At 38.9% G+C, this 19,655-nt stretch overlaps 1 protein-coding gene across 2 annotated transcripts in view; it reads right to left on the reverse strand.

Moving 5' to 3' along the window:
* Positions 1–19,655, reverse strand: part of adamts3 (ADAM metallopeptidase with thrombospondin type 1 motif, 3) — a 278,467-nt gene that overhangs the window by 73,646 nt on the left and 185,166 nt on the right. For both annotated transcript variants that reach the window (XM_057832049.1, XM_057832048.1), the window contains exons 8-9: positions 13,191–13,296; positions 2,175–2,318 (exon numbers count right to left, since the gene is read on the reverse strand). In XM_057832049.1, the coding sequence (XP_057688032.1) occupies positions 2,175–2,318; positions 13,191–13,296 (250 nt within the window). The remainder of the gene's footprint in view (positions 1–2,174; positions 2,319–13,190; positions 13,297–19,655) is intronic.

Consider the following 19,655-nt stretch of genomic DNA (forward strand, 5'->3'; position numbering starts at 1 on the left):
GTGTCTTATCTTTCCATTCCAACAATTTATTTTAAAGAATAAATATATAATTTACAGAAAAATATGGCATATTTTATAGATGGTTTGAATTGCGATTAATTACGATTAATTAATTTTTAAGCTGTAATTAACTCGATTAAAAATTTTAATCGTTTGACAGCCCTAAAAATATTTTTTTTTTTGGGGGGTGGGCTCCTAGCTACACTTTGCCTGGGGCACCTAGTCACCCAGGTTTGGGCCTAATAATTAAATCTTTACATTTGAGCAAAAACCTGTATGCTAATGTGCTATTTCTATTTGCACTGGATAATTTTAGGTTGCAGCACTACTTGATGCATTTAACATTTGTGGCAGGTCACGTTAATGTCAATTCAAAAATAAAGCAAGTGCGGGGAAAAGCTCTCATAATTGTTGAATCTTTTTTTTTTTCACGTGTTATAGAATTTCCAAATAAGTGATAGTTGTTTTACCCATAATGCACAGAACTAGTATCTAATGTTTAACAGGTGTCTTCGATTTTCTGCCTCAGATGCGAGGTGACATTAAAACCCCAAGTGTCTCATTGGTTCCTGGGCGCCACCGTCGACTCCTGGCACACGTGAAATTGCTTTGAAGACAGAAGACTCTCCCACCAGAGCGTTTCAATCGCCGCTTGTGAGTTTTCTCGCTGAGCGCGCACATCGGTCGATTGCGCTCGCTGTGCTTCGCTGACTCAAAAATTGATTGTTTTACAGCTGGGTGGCAATCCAAATGTGAGGACGTGCAATAGCCACTAGTTTTTCTTCTAGACTTTTTTTTTTTTTTCTTTCAACATATTAAAGCTTGGTATGCACACTCAAGAGCTATCGGGGTTAAAATAATTAACACAGTATTTTAACCGCACACTACCTCATTCTGAATGAGTTAATATAACTAATATTTCTTTAATACTGCAGTACCTTTCAAGAAAAAGTGTACTAAATACTACTTTTGAATTTATTATCCAATTGTGTGTGGGACAATGCAATTAATCGCACTTCATCTCCCGTGATTAATAGCGATTAAAAGGTGTAATGATTGTATTTTAAGTAGGGCTATCAAAATTATCGCGTTAACGGGTGGTAATTATTTTTTTTAATTAATCTCGTTAAAACATTTGACACTATTAACGCACATGCCCTCTCAAACAGATTTAAATGACAGCACACTGTCATGTCCACTTGTTACTTGTGTTTTTTGGTGTTTTGTCGCCCTCTGCTGGTGCTTGGGTGCGACTGATTTTATGGGTTTCAGCACAATGAGCATTGTGTAATTATTGACATCAACAATGGTGAGCTTCAAGTTTATTTTTTGATTGAAAATTTTACAAATTTTATTAAAACGAAAACATTAAGAGGGGTTTTAATAAAAAATTTCCATAACTTGTACTAACATTTATCTTTTAAGAACTACAAGTCTTTCCATCCATTTATCGCTTTTACAGAATGTTAATGTTAATGCCATCTTGTTGATTTATTGTACAGAAAAATATGGCATATTTTATAGATGGTTTGAATTGCGATTAATTACGATTAATTTTTAAGCTGTGATTAACTCGATTAAAAATTTTAATCGTATGACAGCCCTAATTTTAAGTAAAATAAATATTTCTTTTGACTTTTACAATAGACTTTTACAATAAGTGCCAAATACTATGATTCATTATTGCATTTTGTTGATGTCAATGCGATTTATCGCCATGAATCTCACGCAAATAAAAATGATTAAAACGTGTCATTATTGTATTATAATTTAAAACATTTACAACAAGTGTGAAAAATAATACTTTTGAAACCAAAATACGATTGTGTTAATGAATATACGATTAATCGCAGTTAATCCCTTGCAATTAATCGCGAATAAATTGTGTTCGAATTGCCTGGCCCCAAAAATATATGTGTTTTTTGTATAAACCTTCTCCAAATAATCCAGGCAGTGGTTTCCGACAAGATGATTTAACTTTGATTGGATTTTACAGAGGTTCCAAATGAAGAGCGTCATCCCTGTGGCACATCTTTTCAGATATCCATTAAATATAATTGAAAGCTCACAAAAACCATCAACTGACCAGGTGGAAAAAACAAAGCTTCGAATCAACAGGAAATAATGGCACAAATGGGAAAGATGGACGTGAAAAACAATGAGTGTTGACTCACTGGATGTATCGCTTGAGTTCTTGTCCGCTGCACATAGACCAGTGGTAGCGGTGGAAGGCCGCCTGGACCAGAGGAGCCATCACGCTGCCCATGGTGGTTTCGTCCCCGCAGCGGTTTCCTTGACCGTCGTGCTCCATGCCCAACCTGTGGAGAGTTGGGTTGTAGCCATGTAAGATTTAGTCATCTGGAGTCTAAAAGTTTCAAGAAACCATGTTTGAATGCATTCGGGCTGAGTAACATATCGTGGAGAAGCGGACTACAATCGTTCTTCAATGACACCTTTCATTTGCTCACTCACTGCCCCAGGGATTTGATGCCATGTCTGAAAATGAACGGATTTGGGTTGGACTTGGGTCCAATCATCATTTTGCTGTGAATTGAAATAATTTTATCTTTAGTAGACGTCCGATCCATTTGAAGTGAATGGCAGCGAATTCGTCTAGTAATGGTAAACTTCAAATCATTCAAATCAACTTCATTCAAATAGGTTTATTGGACGAGACAGCAGTTGTGGGTACGAAGGTGTGTGTGTGTGTGGGGGGGGGGGGGCGCTATGTCTAGCCAGTTCACTCTTTCCTTCTTAATTTCAATTGTAAGAGTCACTTTTTTCACAGCCTGTACTAACCTTCTTGGGACCAATGTTGATTTTCTAAAAGTAAATCTCCGTCCGTCCCTCTTGCGGAAAAATCATGAACTTGAGACGATGTAATAAAGCATTGTATTTCGAGCATGTCGTCATACAGTAGATGAGACAAATGATAAGTCAATTTTTACGTCGTTTGTCGAAAGGGTCGTATTTCGAGGTATCACTGTATAAGTCGGCATTTTGGGGGGAAATTTGATCACTGAAACACAGGCCTTCAGCGCCCTTTTGTGGTTTAGTGGGAAAATAACAAGTGACATGATATCATAATGTGTTAGTCGCTCCAGAGTATAAGTCGCACCCCTGCCCTAACTGGAAAAAATACTACGACTTATAGTCCGAAAAATACTTACTTATTCCTCCAATGCTTCATGTATATTTGTTAAATGCAAACTCTGGCTACAAGGGGTTAAATCGTTGCGTGTGGTTGCAGCAAAGTTGGATGACTGACAAAAAACATGAAAAACCATCGAATTCAGTGTACTTAGTAGCATGCGCTCCTCTGTCACGACACGTTCGTGCACGGACGTCAAGTTTTTCCATTTTTCTATTTCAAAGTTATTGACGTTTGGGGAAAACAACATTCGCACATACAGATTTGAAATTGATTTTTGGACATATTTTCCACGCAATCATCTTTGGGCGGAGAAATAATGGTGGCTCTGAAGATTGATGTTGTCGAAAAATGTACTCGCATCAGTGATGGCGAGAAAAATAAAAAGCCTGTTGTGGATTGCAAGGCTGCATCTGAGTCTATTCACAAATGTCTTGATTTTTTTGTAACCCGAACAAGTGTAAAAACACTAAACACCGGCAGAACATTGATTCGTACAACAACATTAGCGCTACACACAGATATGCGGAACGAACTAACGTTGTTATTTTTAGCTAGGCGAGGAATGTTGCAGCTTCTCCTTGGGCTGCTGCATTTTTAATAACCATTTTGGCTTACAATAGATAAATTGCTTCCTGCAGACAAGGTGTCTGATTCATTGTAGGAATGCTTTAAACAAAAAAACTCAAGGTGCACAAACATTATCATCCAGTTTTGGCAAAATTGTAAGATTTCATTAAAAAAGTCAAAAACTGCTTCATGCATTTTCAATGGCCGAATTCATTTCCAATGGCACATTCAATTCCCACAAAATATTTCCATTCTCTCCTACGTCCTGTCAATTTCCAACCTGCACCTGCAAAAAAAAATACATATTGGTGGTCATTAATTTCCACAAAAAAAGATGAATTGCCCCAAAAATAATCTGAAAGTGCCACAAAATAAACAGGAAATGACCCAGGAATTGCAACTTAAAGTGACTTGTGATCAATGAACAGCAAATAACCGAGAAATGCCTTAAAATCAACAGTAAAGGACCGAAAATGCACAGGAAGGGACACTGGATTACCCCAAAATGTATGAGTTATGTATAAACAGAAAACTGTCTTTTTATCTTTTTCTAACTACCACAATGCCTACCTGGTAAATGCTTTACAGGTACTCCCCGGGTTAGGGACGTATTCCGTTCCTACGCTGGCGATGTAACCCAAATTTCCGCATAAATCGGAATTTACCATTTAAGTACCCCTAAATCTCAAAATAACTATCTACAAAGTCAGAAAGTATTACAGTTTGTTTAATGATGGAGGATACACTGCCCTCCGGTGAAAGTGTTAGGTCTGGCTGGACTGTCGCCTTGTATGACTGACGAGCCTCCAACGTCTGACACGGATAAAGGATAGCTGCACTCTGGTTCGGCTCAAATTAGGCTGCAAGTTGTTTCAGCTAATATACTGTATGTTTGTCTACGCACTTGTAATTAAGTTTAGAGCTACAGTTTGTGGACGTATGTGTGAGCGATTTGTTATGTGAATTGTAAATACGTTAGCATTTGTAGCATTTAAGATAGACTTTTGTTTGCCAAATTAGGCTAATTTAATCTACTAAATTTACATATTAAGACTTGATGGCCATTTGAACACCAATTATTTTGTCGAGTGTTTTATTGTTTAAATGCATGACGTTTTGAACACAAATCTATATATATATGTGTGTTACAGCTTTACAAATTTACAATTTACAAAAGTGAAGCTCCAAAAGCTCCAAAAAGCACAACTGCCTTGTTTGATGTCCGTAAAGCTGAACAACTTCATGTTTAGTAAGGACAGAAAACATCATACTAATAAAATAAAGCACAAAAAAAGATACTGTAATGTACAATAAGGTACTGTTTAGGCGACCTAAAAAAACCCGACTGTAAACAAAAACGCGGATGAGACCCCGGCCTTGTAAAGTCGAAATCGAGTATGTCGTAACCCTGGGACTACATGTATATACATGTTGGAAAGACCCTAGAATCAAACGCATCGGATCCAAAAAATGAAGGACGTGACCCTAAAATGGCCCCCAAAATACAGGAAGTGACCCAAAATCAACAGTAAGTGGCCATTAAATAGCAAATAACTGAATAATGCCCTAAAATCAACAGTAAAGGACACAAAATGTACAGGAAGGGACCCTAAATCAACAAAAAGTAACCGATAATCATGAAAACATTTCCATTTACTCTACGAAATGCCGTAAAATCATCAGAACTGAAAGCAAGTCACCCGGAACTGCTCCAGATCTAGCAAGGAAGAGCAACGCACAATTAACTGGCTGCAATTGACAATGATGAGACATCCAATTCATTTAAACTGGGAGAAATATCAGTAAACGGCACTAGACGTCCAACCCGGGCCTGGTCGGGCTTTAATACCCGCAGGCCCGTGTCGGGTCGGGCTGGATTTTTTTAGCCCCGATCTTACCTCTAGCGCGCATGCATACTTAGATTACACATTATTGTGTGCTTTTGTGTGTGTTGAACTGAATTTAACTGTAACTAAACTGTACTATTGGCCTTTGTGCGTATTTGGCTTTTTTTCCCCCCATGGACCACATGACACGGAGCGTATGCTGTGGGCATTGGGCATCGCACATGATCTGCATCGTTTTTGTTGCGTCATTCGGAACGGAGCTGAGCGTAGCGCGGTGGACTCTGTTTGTTTCGGGGGTAAAACCACGTTCGTTGCAGAAACTCCTCACATTTCTGGCCGAAAATCCTCTTCCGTCACAGCTTTCATGCAATAAGAGCTCAGAGATTTCGGTAGAAGACAGGCCTTGTTTTGCCCTGTCTAATATCCAGTCAGAATAGGGTTTTAGAGACATCTCACAACCGCACGTAAACAATGACACAAGTAATTTCTCCACCACCTATGCGCTATTAACACTTATAAACACTTTTCTTCTCTACCGTGTTTTCGGATGGCAGGCATATGGGCGTCAAGCTGTCGCCAGCTCCTGGTCAGTATGAGAACATATTCTTGCCGGTGACAACTTCCGGTAACTAATAACAAATATACAGACCATTTTTCGATTTTTGTCTCGTGCTAAATTCTATTTTGGTTATAGAATTTAAAATAAAAAAATTAAACTGTTTTGGGACTTTTCCTTACTCGTTCCAGATACGAAACAAGAAAATCAAGCTGTATTTCAATTGATTTTTCCATTTTAAAACGAAAACCAAATAACCAGCCGTTTTTCTATTTTTCAAACCTGTTTCAAAATTGAAGGCAAAAGGTACCGTTCTCGCGCACGCCATATAATTGTTTGCATTAGTATAACACATTCATTTAACTATAGTTTAGGCAGACTTCACTCAGTGGCCTTGAACACAGTAAAGTGAATCACCTTATCGGCGCTCATGAGGGGGAAAAGGAAAAATGGTACCGTTTCTTGCAAGCACCGTCTAACTGTTTGCATTAATCAAACACACGTAATATAATCAATCAGGGAATAGTATCATTTCTCATATTCACTGTAGGACTGCACTACTCTAACACAACTAATCTAAAATAAATAGCACACCATAGTTTAAAGAAGCAGAATAGATACACAACGCCATCTTATCACAGAAGCCAACGTGTGCGCCACGAGCAAGATTGACGCACCAACTCTGGCAATCAGTTCTCCCGACAAACGAACAAGGACAAAGACCAGCGCGCTTTGTCCTAAAACAAGTAGCGCCAGCCCGGATAACAAAGTTGATAGCAGGCGCTTGTGATGTCAAGACCAGCGTCGGTCGCATTGGCAACCACATCCCATCCACGAACGAACAGCCCGATACCGGCCAGAGAGAGATGATCCCAAAGCAACGCCCGGACACACCTTCGGCCGGCCCACTACATCACGGACTTAAAAACACTGGACCCTGAGATAACACAGATTTTGCTGCTCGGAAACATTTTCTATGTAGCCTTGCTTTGGATCCAGAATGGTCCCTCCATCATCTGTTTTTGCCTTGTTTTTGACCATTGTCGACGAATAAACTGTCAACCTGTTTTTGATGAGTCTTCTTCAAACTTTTGAAACATGGAGTCAGTACAAAGGGTTAAAATAAGAAGAGAACACGCAGAGTTTTGTTTCCTCCCGGTTTGGCTCACGGGGGCGGTAAACAGCGAAGCACAAGTTCCGTTCGGCTGCCGCCGTTCCCGTGCAGCTTTGGCCGGGGGGACTAAATTCCAACAAAACGTAATATCCAATTACCAAAAGAGACACGGACCGAATGCACATGTGAAACCCATGGTGTAAGTTACTTTTAGCAAGGTTAAGAACCACTGGACTAGACCAAGAATTTGAAAGAAGGAAAAAAGAGACTAGTCTTAAGTACTACAACACTATTAATTCATCTCATGAATAGCAATGAAAACATTTGGACAGCTTCTCTGTAATTCATCATAAATGTCAACTGTGTAATGATTATTTAATGGCCTTTTCATGTAAAAGGGCTGTACTGTATATCATATTCAAAAAGGAACAATTTACCAAAAGTACTAAGTATTAAGTATGACACCAAAGAGCATGTTTATTTCATATTTCACGCAGTGTTTTATGCTCCTGAATGAAATGGACCGCTTGGATGTGTGTGGAAGCGATCATTTTATATATTCAATTTTTTAATCCCGCGCCATGAAAAAGACTTCCGCCTTTGGTCTCGGGTTTAGTTCGAATGCGAATGTAACATCACCCAGGTTAGCATCTCACAATACAGCATTGCTTTATAGCATGCAGATGGACGGATGGCGGATTCAGCTGATTTTGCGGATTAATTCATTTATTTTTCGCATCACGCCAGCCAAACGGCTGCAGGCTTTTGTAGCTGCACCAGGGAGAGGCGTGTGAGCCTTTTTGAGTTTCAGAAAGTTCCCATTCACCCAGAGATCAGCCAAAACAAGTCTGCGACAACTGTGGGATCATTGGACTTAACAGAATGTGTGTAAACATCGTGTTTTGTATTATGTCAAATACTGGGATCATGACACACATTTTAATACGGAGGTGGCCTGCATTTTGTGGCTGACATGCTCCTTGTCCACCGAGAATGGCAATCGACCGACGACCGGCTGCTTGCCGCACCCCCATCCCCCACCCCCACCTCCGCCAGGAGAGCGCTATACTCGGCTTAGTGCCGTCTTCGTGTGCCCGGTGTTCTGTCAAATTTCCCCCCCATCAGAAATTGCAACTTTGTGTTAAAAATGGCCGCAAATACACCGATTACAAAGTAAACACTACATACTTTCTTTAAAGTGTATGTCAACACCTGGGGAAATGCTAATATTCCATCATTTATCCATAAACGAATGCCTTTTGGATTCATATCATGTCATTTCATGTAATTACACACATCGCAACACCAAGAAAATGAGAGAAATTTGGGTCAATTTCAAGCCAAAAAGACCCGCCCCCGAGATCCCGGAAATCTGGCAGATTGTGGGCGTGACATCAAAACAAGGAAACAACCGGCTCAGTGCTTTAGTACTGAATGGCGGCGATGATGGCGGACAATTACGTTTCTAGTTGCAGCGACGAATCCGACGTAACGAACATTCTTCTAATGGTGACGAGGACAGTTATGAACCTTTCTTTGGTGTTTTGGGTTATCAATTTGAGCCCAAACGAAAGCCAATGCAGCCTAATGAAAGGATCATTGAGGGGAGCAATCCCACTGATGAAACCCCGACAACAGTTCGTGTGGGAAACACCAAATGGTATGTTTTGCATTTCTTTTTGTGAAGCTGATACACCGTGACCGCAAAATAAAGTAATGTATAGAATAATTATCATTCAATATGCTATCATCGGTTTCGCTCTGCCAACCGACACAAATATGAATGGGATTAGAGCAGGGGTCCCCAACCTTTTTTGCACCACGGACCGGTGTAATTTGGGTCTTTTTTTCACGGACCGGTGTCCCTCTTTTATATTTAGTTGGACTCTCGATGTTATCCAATGGTGCTAAAAAACTATTTACATCACAAACATACATGTGCAACACGGAAATGGCGTAAATTAACGCTTAACGACACAGCGAAGTCGTTCAGTGAGAGGGCTACGTGCAGTTGTTGTGTGCGCCAAACATGGCAAACGTAAGTTAATATTCCTTTCTTTAAAGAAAGTTTGTAGTGTGTACTTAGGAATCGCTGCATTCGCGGTCCTTTTTAACGTTACGCGCATGCCAACTTTGTCAGAACACCAGCAATGTGCGGCAGAAAAATACCGCAAATATAAAATAGCATTTGTTTTTAGCCCCGTCGTGTTAAGTGCAGGGAAAAAATACAACTCACCCGCTGAATCAATGGGAGGGCTGAGTTTGTTTCGTTGAGACGAGATGGGAGAGTGAGAGAAGCTAGCATCAAGCTAGCGATGTTGGAAATTGTAGCACAGTTTTCAGCACGCTCCAAGCGATGTCGGGATATTCAGAAATGACTTTAATCCAGAATTTCGGTAGAGTTGTTGTCTCAAATGTACGTTTAAGTCGCCGTGATTTGCGATCTCTACAAGCTGATATTCCTGTTCCACAGACATGCTCGAATCACTTGATTTATTCACATACGGGTCACAAATTCACTCCTTCGCAGTTCATGGGTCTTTAGTGATTGGGAAGTAGCATAAATTTTGTTTTCTTTGAGGTTGTAGGCACATCTTCTGGCTCGTCAGGTTCCCATTTCCCTGTAAAATTGCAAAATTAGCCCTCTTAACACTGACGAACTTTACTCATTGTCTGCGTAGTCCAGCTCTTTTTCTCACGTTCGGGAACTCATGGGTACTACATTGCGACAAATGGCTATTTGTAAACCACATAGCATGACAGGTTTGAACCATTTTAGCGATTTTTTGATAAAACACGAACGCAACTCTCTCGTCGATAAACAACGATGGCACCTGCCTCGACCTTTTGTTTCCTTGTTATGACGTCTCCGCCCTATTCGGCTGTTTCCGGAACACTTTCGGAAATGTTCGTCATTTTCGATCTATTTTCGATAATTGCTCATTAATGTGATTGATTTTTTTGTTAACTTTAGCAATATTTGTTATCTTGGCATTTAACGGTTCTATTGATGTCTCACACCCCCTTTGCGTTTTCATACCCTTTAAATAAGGGAATATTTACTTACGTTTAATCAAGGACGGATGTGTAGAAAAGTTCTCTTCAGACACATCCTGCCATGTAATCTGCACAACTGCATGCCGATCTCTCACTGTTTACGTCTTCGGCGTGTTTTTAAGCATTAATTTAGGCCATATTTGTGTTGACCATGTGGCAGCTACGCGCTCTCCTGCCCGCAGCAGGGGAACGAGTCTTACGAGCTGCAACTTGCAGGCGGGTTGCCGGTCGGCGAAGCCAATCGACAACCCCGCCGCCGTGTGAAATGTTCCCGGGTAGTTTTGAGTGATTTTTCGCTTCGAAATCCAAGAATAGACTTTTAAACATCACTCATCTTGGGTTAGCATGTCGGCTAGCTGTCACGTCTCCTGGTTTGTTTACGCTCTCTGAAGCCAGGGGGCAGGGAAATGACAAAAGCCAGACTAACTCCGGTGGCATAAAATATAGTTTGGAAGGTGCAAGAAGTGGACATTTTTGACCATTATGGAGTAATTTTGCCATGTCGTACTGAATAAATGCATTTTTGATATTTCATATTCCATTTAGCACAAGACTGTTATTAGTCATGGCCATCCATTTATTTAGCAATTGGGGGAAAATATTTTGATAAAAAGAATATCCTGTAAAAATATTATAGTATAGAGACTGAAACAATGACATTTTGCGGATCTATTTGTTGCATTTTTCTTGTTCTGAATAATTCCCCCTCAATGGGCTGAATTCTAAATCAGATGAAACCACAACCCTGCTGACGTCATCCTCCTGTTGGGGACGCTAGAAGACTATAATGGTAGGCGTGGCTAAACGGCAGATTAAAAGACTAGTTTCTCGTCATCTGCGCTTTACCAAATTGTTGTATGTAGTCGAATGGTCCCTTAATATGATTCTAATTCACATAATAATGCTATTTAAGACTTTTTTTATCCTGTCGCAGTTAAAGCTGCAACAAGGCTTCAGATAAACTTGTTTTTAATTCCTTGGCTGCCATTGACAACGATAGACATCCAATATGCTTAAAAATATCAATTGCAAAATCATACACTTGGGTGCAGATGGCGGTTAGATCCACTAAATTCATCCGATCCACAGCCAGCTCTTCGTCTATGAGACACGGTAATCTGATAAACCCCAAATTTATTGGCTTCTTTTTTTGCCTCCAGCTGGTGATGTTTTGCTCCGGGCTGTAAGAGTTGTGAGAATGCTGAAGATTTCTCAGAGTTGGTTCATTAGCTCTAGCTGTTTCTCTGGTAAGTTCCCATGTGAATGCTTTGTATTCACACAAGCGTCGGGAATAAGTTGCAAACTCGAAATTCCGTGCAAATCTCAAGTCTTCAGCTCTACCTTCATTCCATAAATCTTTATTTACTGTGGCAAAAATGAAGTCATAAATGAAATCATAAACTCTTGCTCAACCACGACAATAATGCACTTTTGTTAGTTGTGTTGTAGCTAAGCAAAGCTGAGTTGAGCTTTGAGTGCTTCAAAATCAAAAGGAAGGGGGGAAAAAATTAACAGGACCAGTAACAAATCAAAAGGAGGTGATCAGGGAATGCCTCAAAATCAATCATGACGGTCCAAAAATCAACAGGAAGTTGCCCAAGTGCCCCAATTAAGCAGGAAGAGACCTAAAATAAACAGGAATTGAGCTTGGAGTGCCTCAAACTTAAAAGGAAGAGAACCCAAAAATCAATACAAAATGAACCAAAAAGGCCCAAAAAATCAACATGAAGTCATAAATTTATAGGAAATGATCTGGGAATGCCTCAAAATCGATAGGAAGTGACCCAAGGGCCTAGAATAAGTAGTAGGTGACGTAAAATACATATATATAATATAGCTTGGAGCGCCTCAAGATCAACAGACAAGAAGTTACTAGAAATAAATAGAAGGTGACCCAGAAATGTCACAAAATCAACAAGAAGTGAACTTGGATTGCCTCAACATAAATAGGAAAGGGCCTCAAAATTAACAGTAAGAGACCCAAAACCACCCCAAAAATCAACAGGAAATTACTAGAAATGAATAGGAAGTGACCCAGCAATGTCCAATAATCCACAGAAAGTGATCTAAGACTGCCTCAAAATCCACAAAAGAAGGCTCAAAATCAATATGGAGTTACCTGGGAATGCCCCAAAATCAATATGATGTCACCCAAAATCAACAGAAAGTGACTTGGAATTACTTAGAAGTGACCTGTAAATGTCCAAAAATCAATCGGAAGGCACAAATCCAAAGGAGGTGATCTGGGAATGCATAAAAATCAATAGGAAGCACCCCCCCCCCCCCCCCCCAACAGGTAGTGACTCATGTTCGCCAAATTAAGCAGGATTTACCTAAAAAAAAAAAAAAAAAAAAAAAAGGAAGTGCACTGGGAATGCCCCAAAATCAGGAGTAAGACACCCAAAATCAACAGAAAGTTACTAGACATAAATAGGAAGTGACCCAGAATTGTCCCAAATTCAACAGGAAGTGACCTGGGATTGCCTCAAAACCAACAAGAAGGTAAGCCAAAATCAATGGGAAGTGATCTAGGAATGCCCCAAAATCAACAGGATGTAACCCCACCCCAGATACTAGCTAGTAGCAAGTAACCTAGAATACAAAGAAATGCCACAAAAATCAATAGCAAGCGAACTAAAATTAATACAAAGTAAGCGAAGAATGCCTCTACATCAACAAGAAGGGATCCAAAATCAATGGAAAGTGACCCAGGAATGACCACATTGAGATGCAGTTTTTTCATCTGTGTGATTCTGACAAAGATCAGATCACATTTGATGGGGATTTTATGCAGAAATGTGAGGAATTCCAAAAGGATCAGATACTTTTTCATACCACTGTATGTTATCATTTTCTCACTTAATTGTGATGGAAACTAAAAGACCGAAGACTTACACATGACCCGTCTCATGAGCTACCACAAAGGCGGAGGAGAAGCCGTCTTCGTGGTTGAGAGTGCAGCTCCGGACCGGGTGGCACATTCCCGTTACGGGAGCATAACCTAAAAGGAGTTGGAAAAAATGAAAATGTTAGTGTAATTATAGTGACTACAAATTGAGATGTTTAAAGAAACTACTGTTCAAGGAGTTTTCCATAACATCATGCAGGTATTAAAGCTTGGGTGTTTTGAATTTCTTCAACTTTAATGAAAAAAAAAAGAAATAAACAAGGAAGACAAATGCTACTGTTCACATCTTAACTGGAACACGTAGGAAAACGCTATGTATTTTATGTAAATTATCAAACCTTAGATCAGAGCCGCAACAAAGTATTAAGTATTAATCGTTCTATTGGTTATACGTAATTTAATGTATATGAGCCAAAAGATTAGGGATTTCCTTTTTTGTGAAAATATAAAACAAAAGTCACAAACAAGAACATAATGGCTAATTTAGCTACATTAGTAGCCGTACTGCATCCATATATATTACATAATATAATATTATGACTTTAATCTCATATTACAAATTATGTTTTGACTATTACACCCCCCCCCCCTTTTTTTTTTCCTGGCCGTAAATCTCCATAGTAGATTTTCAACTAAGGCCTGCAAAAAAATCTCCATCAGTTTTCATTATTTTTGACAAAAACAACCAAAATTAAGTGAAAGTGACCCATATATCCAGGAAGTGACCGAGAAATGCCCTAAAATGAAAAGTAAGTGATCAATGAATATGAAGTGACCCGGAAACGCTCCAAAATCAATAGAAAATGAACCAAAATGTACAGTGGGTGAACCCAGAATTCCCCAAAATGTACAGGAAGGGACCCAATAATCAATAGGAAGTGACCCATAATTACCCTAAATTTAACAAAGAAGTGCCCCAAAAATAAGAGAAAGAGACGCAAAATGTATATACAGGAAGTGACCCCGAAATGCCCCAAAATCAACAACAAGTGATCAATGAATAGGAAGTGATCCGAAATGCCGAAAGCATGTTTATTGAATCACACAAATAGAAAATAATAGCGCCAGAAGTGCCTGAGGCACAATACAAAACAACTCCATTTACCATTATCATTTAACCAATCAAAATAATAGGTGAATACTACTGTAGGAGACAGCAGGCAGGAGAGAGAGGTGTGGCTGCATCTCAGCTGAAGTAACACAGTTTTAAATAGATTTTTTCATATTGGCCGGTCGGGTTAAAAATTTTTTTTTTAAAAAGGCCGATACCAATATATGTCAAATTTCCAAATATCCGTGCCGATAATCGGCCCGGCCGATAATTGGTCTACCTCTTGCCCAGTATTAAATTCACCAAAAAAAAAAAAAAAAACTTACTTTGGAGTTTTAAGTTTTCATAGCATAATCTTCAGAATGCGCCCATATAATATGATTACCGGTACATTACTCTATTCATTCCATACACACAATCTGCACATGCCTAATTAATATGGTAATTTATGCATGTAACTTTAGATATGATAGGCATATGAGTTGACACTTCCGCGAAGCAGTCAGGAATATGCTGCATTCATGTGTGTTGGGAGATCTGAGCTCCCAAGTTGGAAAATCGTTCTGATGTGTTGTAAAGTCATAATGTTGAGTAAAAACTCAGTTGCTACAAAGAAGAGTAGCCTATTTTAATGCTCCAACGATACATCACAAGTTGAGTAAATGTTTGGCACTTTTATTGACACCATGTAATAGAGAATCATTTTTTTCCCTATTACTCCAACAACACGTGAATGCAGCATCATATTACGAAGTGTGTGCCAATCGTACAGTCAACGGTGCAAATGACTCTTCCCACCTTCCCACCTGGTTTACAGGTTAGTGCCAGATAAACTGCCCATCCTTGTTGTCCGTTTTACCTCTGGGTTGATGTTCGTCTGTTCGCCTATCCCCATGAATTGTGAATCGAATTAGCTGCCATTTTTTAGTTTATTGGTTGTGAATACAATGACAATTAAATGCAATTTGAGTGAGAGGCTCTCTCTCAAGGGCGCTGTCTAATATTGTGTCAAAATGATATGTGTTATTTGAACTGTATCACTACTGATGCTATTTGTTGCTATTTGTTCATATGTCCAAAATTAATAAAATCATCATCAAATCTGATATAATCACCTATCTATGGGATATAACCTCTAACAATTCTGTATGTGTGCTCATCATATTTTCTAGCTGTTTTACAAGGGTCGAATTTGTTACTGCTGTCCCTGTAAATTGTAACAAGATTTTTTTACTTAAAAATTTTTTTTTTTTTACATTTCCAGTTGACTCAAACAGCATTACTCTTGCAAATGGATATTAGAAAGTTATTTGCTCGCAGACAGAAAAATTATCAAGGAGAAATTAGAGTGGTAAGCTAGGTAACCCACCTAGGCAACATAAACCACTTTTACGTCACAAATTACCAGTTGAGAAACACTGATTAATTGCATAACAGTTACAGTTATGTATCCCCATTTTTGTCCAGACAAAGTAGAGCAGCAGAGTGCAGGAAGAGGTGAAGGAGAGACGGAAGTTGCCGAACATGAGCAGAGGTGAATTGACTATCAAGAAGGGATGTCCTATATATATATTTTTTTTTTAACAGAAACTTGTAGTTTGGTCAAGTGACATTGGTCCAAAGGAAGGGTAAGAATAAATTAAATTATATAGCCTATAGTTTGAAGCGCTATTTCTATCTTTTTGTGCTAAAAGAATTTTTGCTCGCTTGCCAGTGCCCCGCTGTGAATTGTAGAAGGTCTAGTGAGGTCCCTGGTAGGGGCGGTAAAAGCTCTTCATGCTTCTGACATGAATTGAAATGAGGTTATCACTAGTCGACGTCCAATCCATTTCAAATATCTATCACCGTCAACGTCAACCAATGAGTATTTCATTTAAATTTAAATGAAAGTTTTTAAACCTAATTCTAAATTTAAAGATGATGGTGTCGTTCTAAGAAAAAATCTATATATATTTTGTCCCTCAACAGGCAAACTATAAATAAACGAAAAATTTTGTTTGTTGCAGTTCGTTAAGGAGGAAATTCAGAATTGTTTACTTTCGTCTTAATCTTCCAGTAAGCGGGGTTTAATTAGTCGGTGGAGTTGATTTCAATAAATTCTGTGCAGTTTGTTAGTTATTTATTACTTTCAGGGCTCCGGAGTGGTTAAGATAGCACAAGTCAATGGTCCCATATAAAGAGAGTTGCAACACTCTTTGATGTTGCTGCAAGTGGTCACGTGGTAAATGGTGTTATACTTGTATACTGCTTTTCCACCTTGCAAGGCGCTTGCAAGTGCTTTACACTACATCGCCATCTACCTACTGGTGACGCAGCAATGTGGGGTTCAGAATCTTGCTGAAGGATTCTTAGGCAAGTTCATCAGGGCGGAGAACTGAACCCATAGCCTCTGGGTTGGGGGACAACTACTCTACCACTGAGCCACGCCATCCCCCTGGTGTGGTTCCTGTAGGGTGTGGGTAGTTCCAAGCACAAGCAGCGCCGTAGTGGTTTTCAATGGAACTGACAGCAGTAATTGCGACATTGATGGGAAAATGGATAAAATCGCATATTTAAGTACTAGTTTGATTATCTCATTGCATTATAACATTTTATTTAAATGCCAGTTTTACATTTGGAGGGGTAAGGCTACAACTGAAAACTATGTAAACTGTTACGCAGATGGGAACTTTCCCATGTGGAGTGAAAGTTTGATGTTTGTGTTAGCATTGGCACGGGAAGTTGACTTTTACATTGAAATGCAAGATGATTTAATTTTTTTTTTTTTTTCTCAACAAGAATACTTTAATAGATTTCCTTGATTCACCTACCTGTGGTAATATATTAAAGATAATGCCATGTATAACACATTTTGTTCCCAAGGTCTAAATGGCACATCCAAGTTTGTTTTGACACATTGAGATATAAAAACACTTGTTTCCCAAAAAGTTTGAGGTCACGACTTTTAATTTCTATTTAGTATTTTCCACTTTTCTTTACTGTTGTAATTTCTCATGCTTATACGTGTGCGTGTGTGTGTGTACATATTCATTCTTATTTTATAGTCTGTTTGACCTGAAACACAAAGAAATTACATTTGACAAATATTTTCCGCTTAATTTAACTCAAATTTTGAATATAGCCTCTAATTTTAGCAAAACCAAACCTATACCTTTTTAGAGGCGTTTTTCATTTAGTTTGGACCCAAGCAACACAAATAAAATGATTACAAGACAGGAACAAAAGTGTATTATTTTCTGTAACTTGGTGTAATGTATAATAATAACAACTTATTACCCTTTGATAAAGAAAATCCTATTTTTTATTGAACAGCTGGTTAAATTGTTGTTGTGGTTCATTGTTTACACCTAACATTTTATAGATCAGTGGCCTGTGATGGTTGGTTGTGCAGCATGGTTTCCCCAAAGAACAAGAGCAGTAGAAAAATGGATGGCAATGATCAGCCGTCAAAACATGAAATAAAAGGCTTTTTTAATATTTTTTTTGCCATTTGAAAAATGGGCTTCGTGCCCACAGCCAGAGGGCACCAGCAGCAGTCCCCAGCGGAAGCGGATCATGAAAATGTGACCTAAAAAAAACATTAAATTAGTTTTCTATTATAAGTTTGTGTTTATTATTTGTTGACATCACTTTTCAATCTATACACATCTCTAAAATATAATAATGTCAAACATTTTGGTGTAAAGAACATAGATTGTCATGCATTGACTTGGTACTCTTCCATGAAGGTGATACCTTAGTTCAAAGTTTACAAAATCGAGCTAATAAGCATGTAAAAGCCAGTCGTCAACCAATACTCACGAATACAGATGAGTGTGAATGCCACAAAGGGCGTCTGAAAAGTTGACAATTTAAACACGGTAGCGACTTAATGAATTTATCCCTGGCGATACATTCCCAGTTAGCAGAGTCAGCTTAAAAGGTAGGAGAAAATTGCTTGTCACCAAGATAAAATATATGTATAATTGCACCACGCACATACAGTGGGGCAAATAAGTATTTAGTCAACCACCAATTGTGAAAGTTCTCCTACTTGAAAAGACTAGAGAGGTCTGTATTTGTCAGTATCGGTAAACCTCAACCACGAGAGACAGAATGTGGAAAAAACAAACAGAAAATCACATTCTTCTATTTTTTAAAGAATTTATTTCTAAATTAGAGTGGAAAATAAGTATTTGGTCACCTACAAACAAGCAAGATTTCTGGCTGTCAAAGAGGTCTAACTTCTTCTAACGAGGTCTAACGAGGCTCCATTTGTTACCTGTATTAATGGCACCTGTTTTAACTCATTATCGGTATAAAAGACACCTGTCCACAACCTCAAACTCCACTATGGCCAAGACCAACGAGTTGTCAAAGGACACCAGACACAAAATTCTAGACCTGCACCAGGCTGGAAAGACTGATCTGCAATAGGTAAAACGCTTGGTGTAAATAAATCAACTGTGGGAACAATTATTAGAAAATGGAAGACATACAAGACCACTGATAATCTCCCTCGATCTGGGGCTCCATGCAAGATCTCACCCTGTGGCGTCAAAATGATAACAACAACGGTGAGCAAAAATCCCAGAACCACACGGGGGGACCTAGTGAATGACCTACAGAGAGCTGGGACCACAGGAACAAAGGCTACTATCAGTAACACAATGTGCCACGAGGAACTCAAATCCTGCACTGCCAGACGTGTCCCCCTGCTGAAGAAAGTACACGTCCAGGTAGAGCAGGGCGGTAAACCGAAAATGTACCTTTACCGAAATTCTTCAAGATGACCGACGTAATTTTGACCATGTCGGTAAATTCGGCAATTTAATAAAACAAGAAAATATAGTCTTTTCATCTTCTTCTTGTAGCCAAGCCACAGACTAACGCTAGCGGCTAACAGTGGCTACAAATGAACGTGATGGAGTCGGATAGCGGCTCTAACCTTGTCGGAACGGCTGAAATTAATGAGTTGACTGGGCACGGACTTCATGTAGCAATCATTATGTCGCGTTATTTGGCATCTCTGTGTGATTTCTCTAAAAAAACGGCCACAACTATTTTTCCTGTATGTGTTTGCTTTATCCTGCCATCATAAAACCTTAAATGTTTCATTGGCATCAGAGCAATACAGATTTAATCTGGTTGTGTCTTTGTGGGGGGTGCATGTATTAAAAAATGCTTCGGGGAAAAAAAAAAAAAACCTGAAACCTTGACGTAAGCACTTGTGTTGAATAATTATGTCACAGCAGCCATTACCAATAAGTTGTCTGAAGTGTACTGTTAAAGCTGCAAGTCATTTGTGTTAGAATGACATGTTTGCATAGTTGTCATATTGATTTTTATAATGTACATTTTTCAAGTCATACAAGCTGTTATAAATGTTCACACTAGAATTCTTATTGTTTACAAAAAAATT

This window comes from Corythoichthys intestinalis, chromosome 3, assembly GCF_030265065.1.
Source record: "Corythoichthys intestinalis isolate RoL2023-P3 chromosome 3, ASM3026506v1, whole genome shotgun sequence".
Taxonomy (NCBI): domain Eukaryota; kingdom Metazoa; phylum Chordata; class Actinopteri; order Syngnathiformes; family Syngnathidae; genus Corythoichthys; species Corythoichthys intestinalis.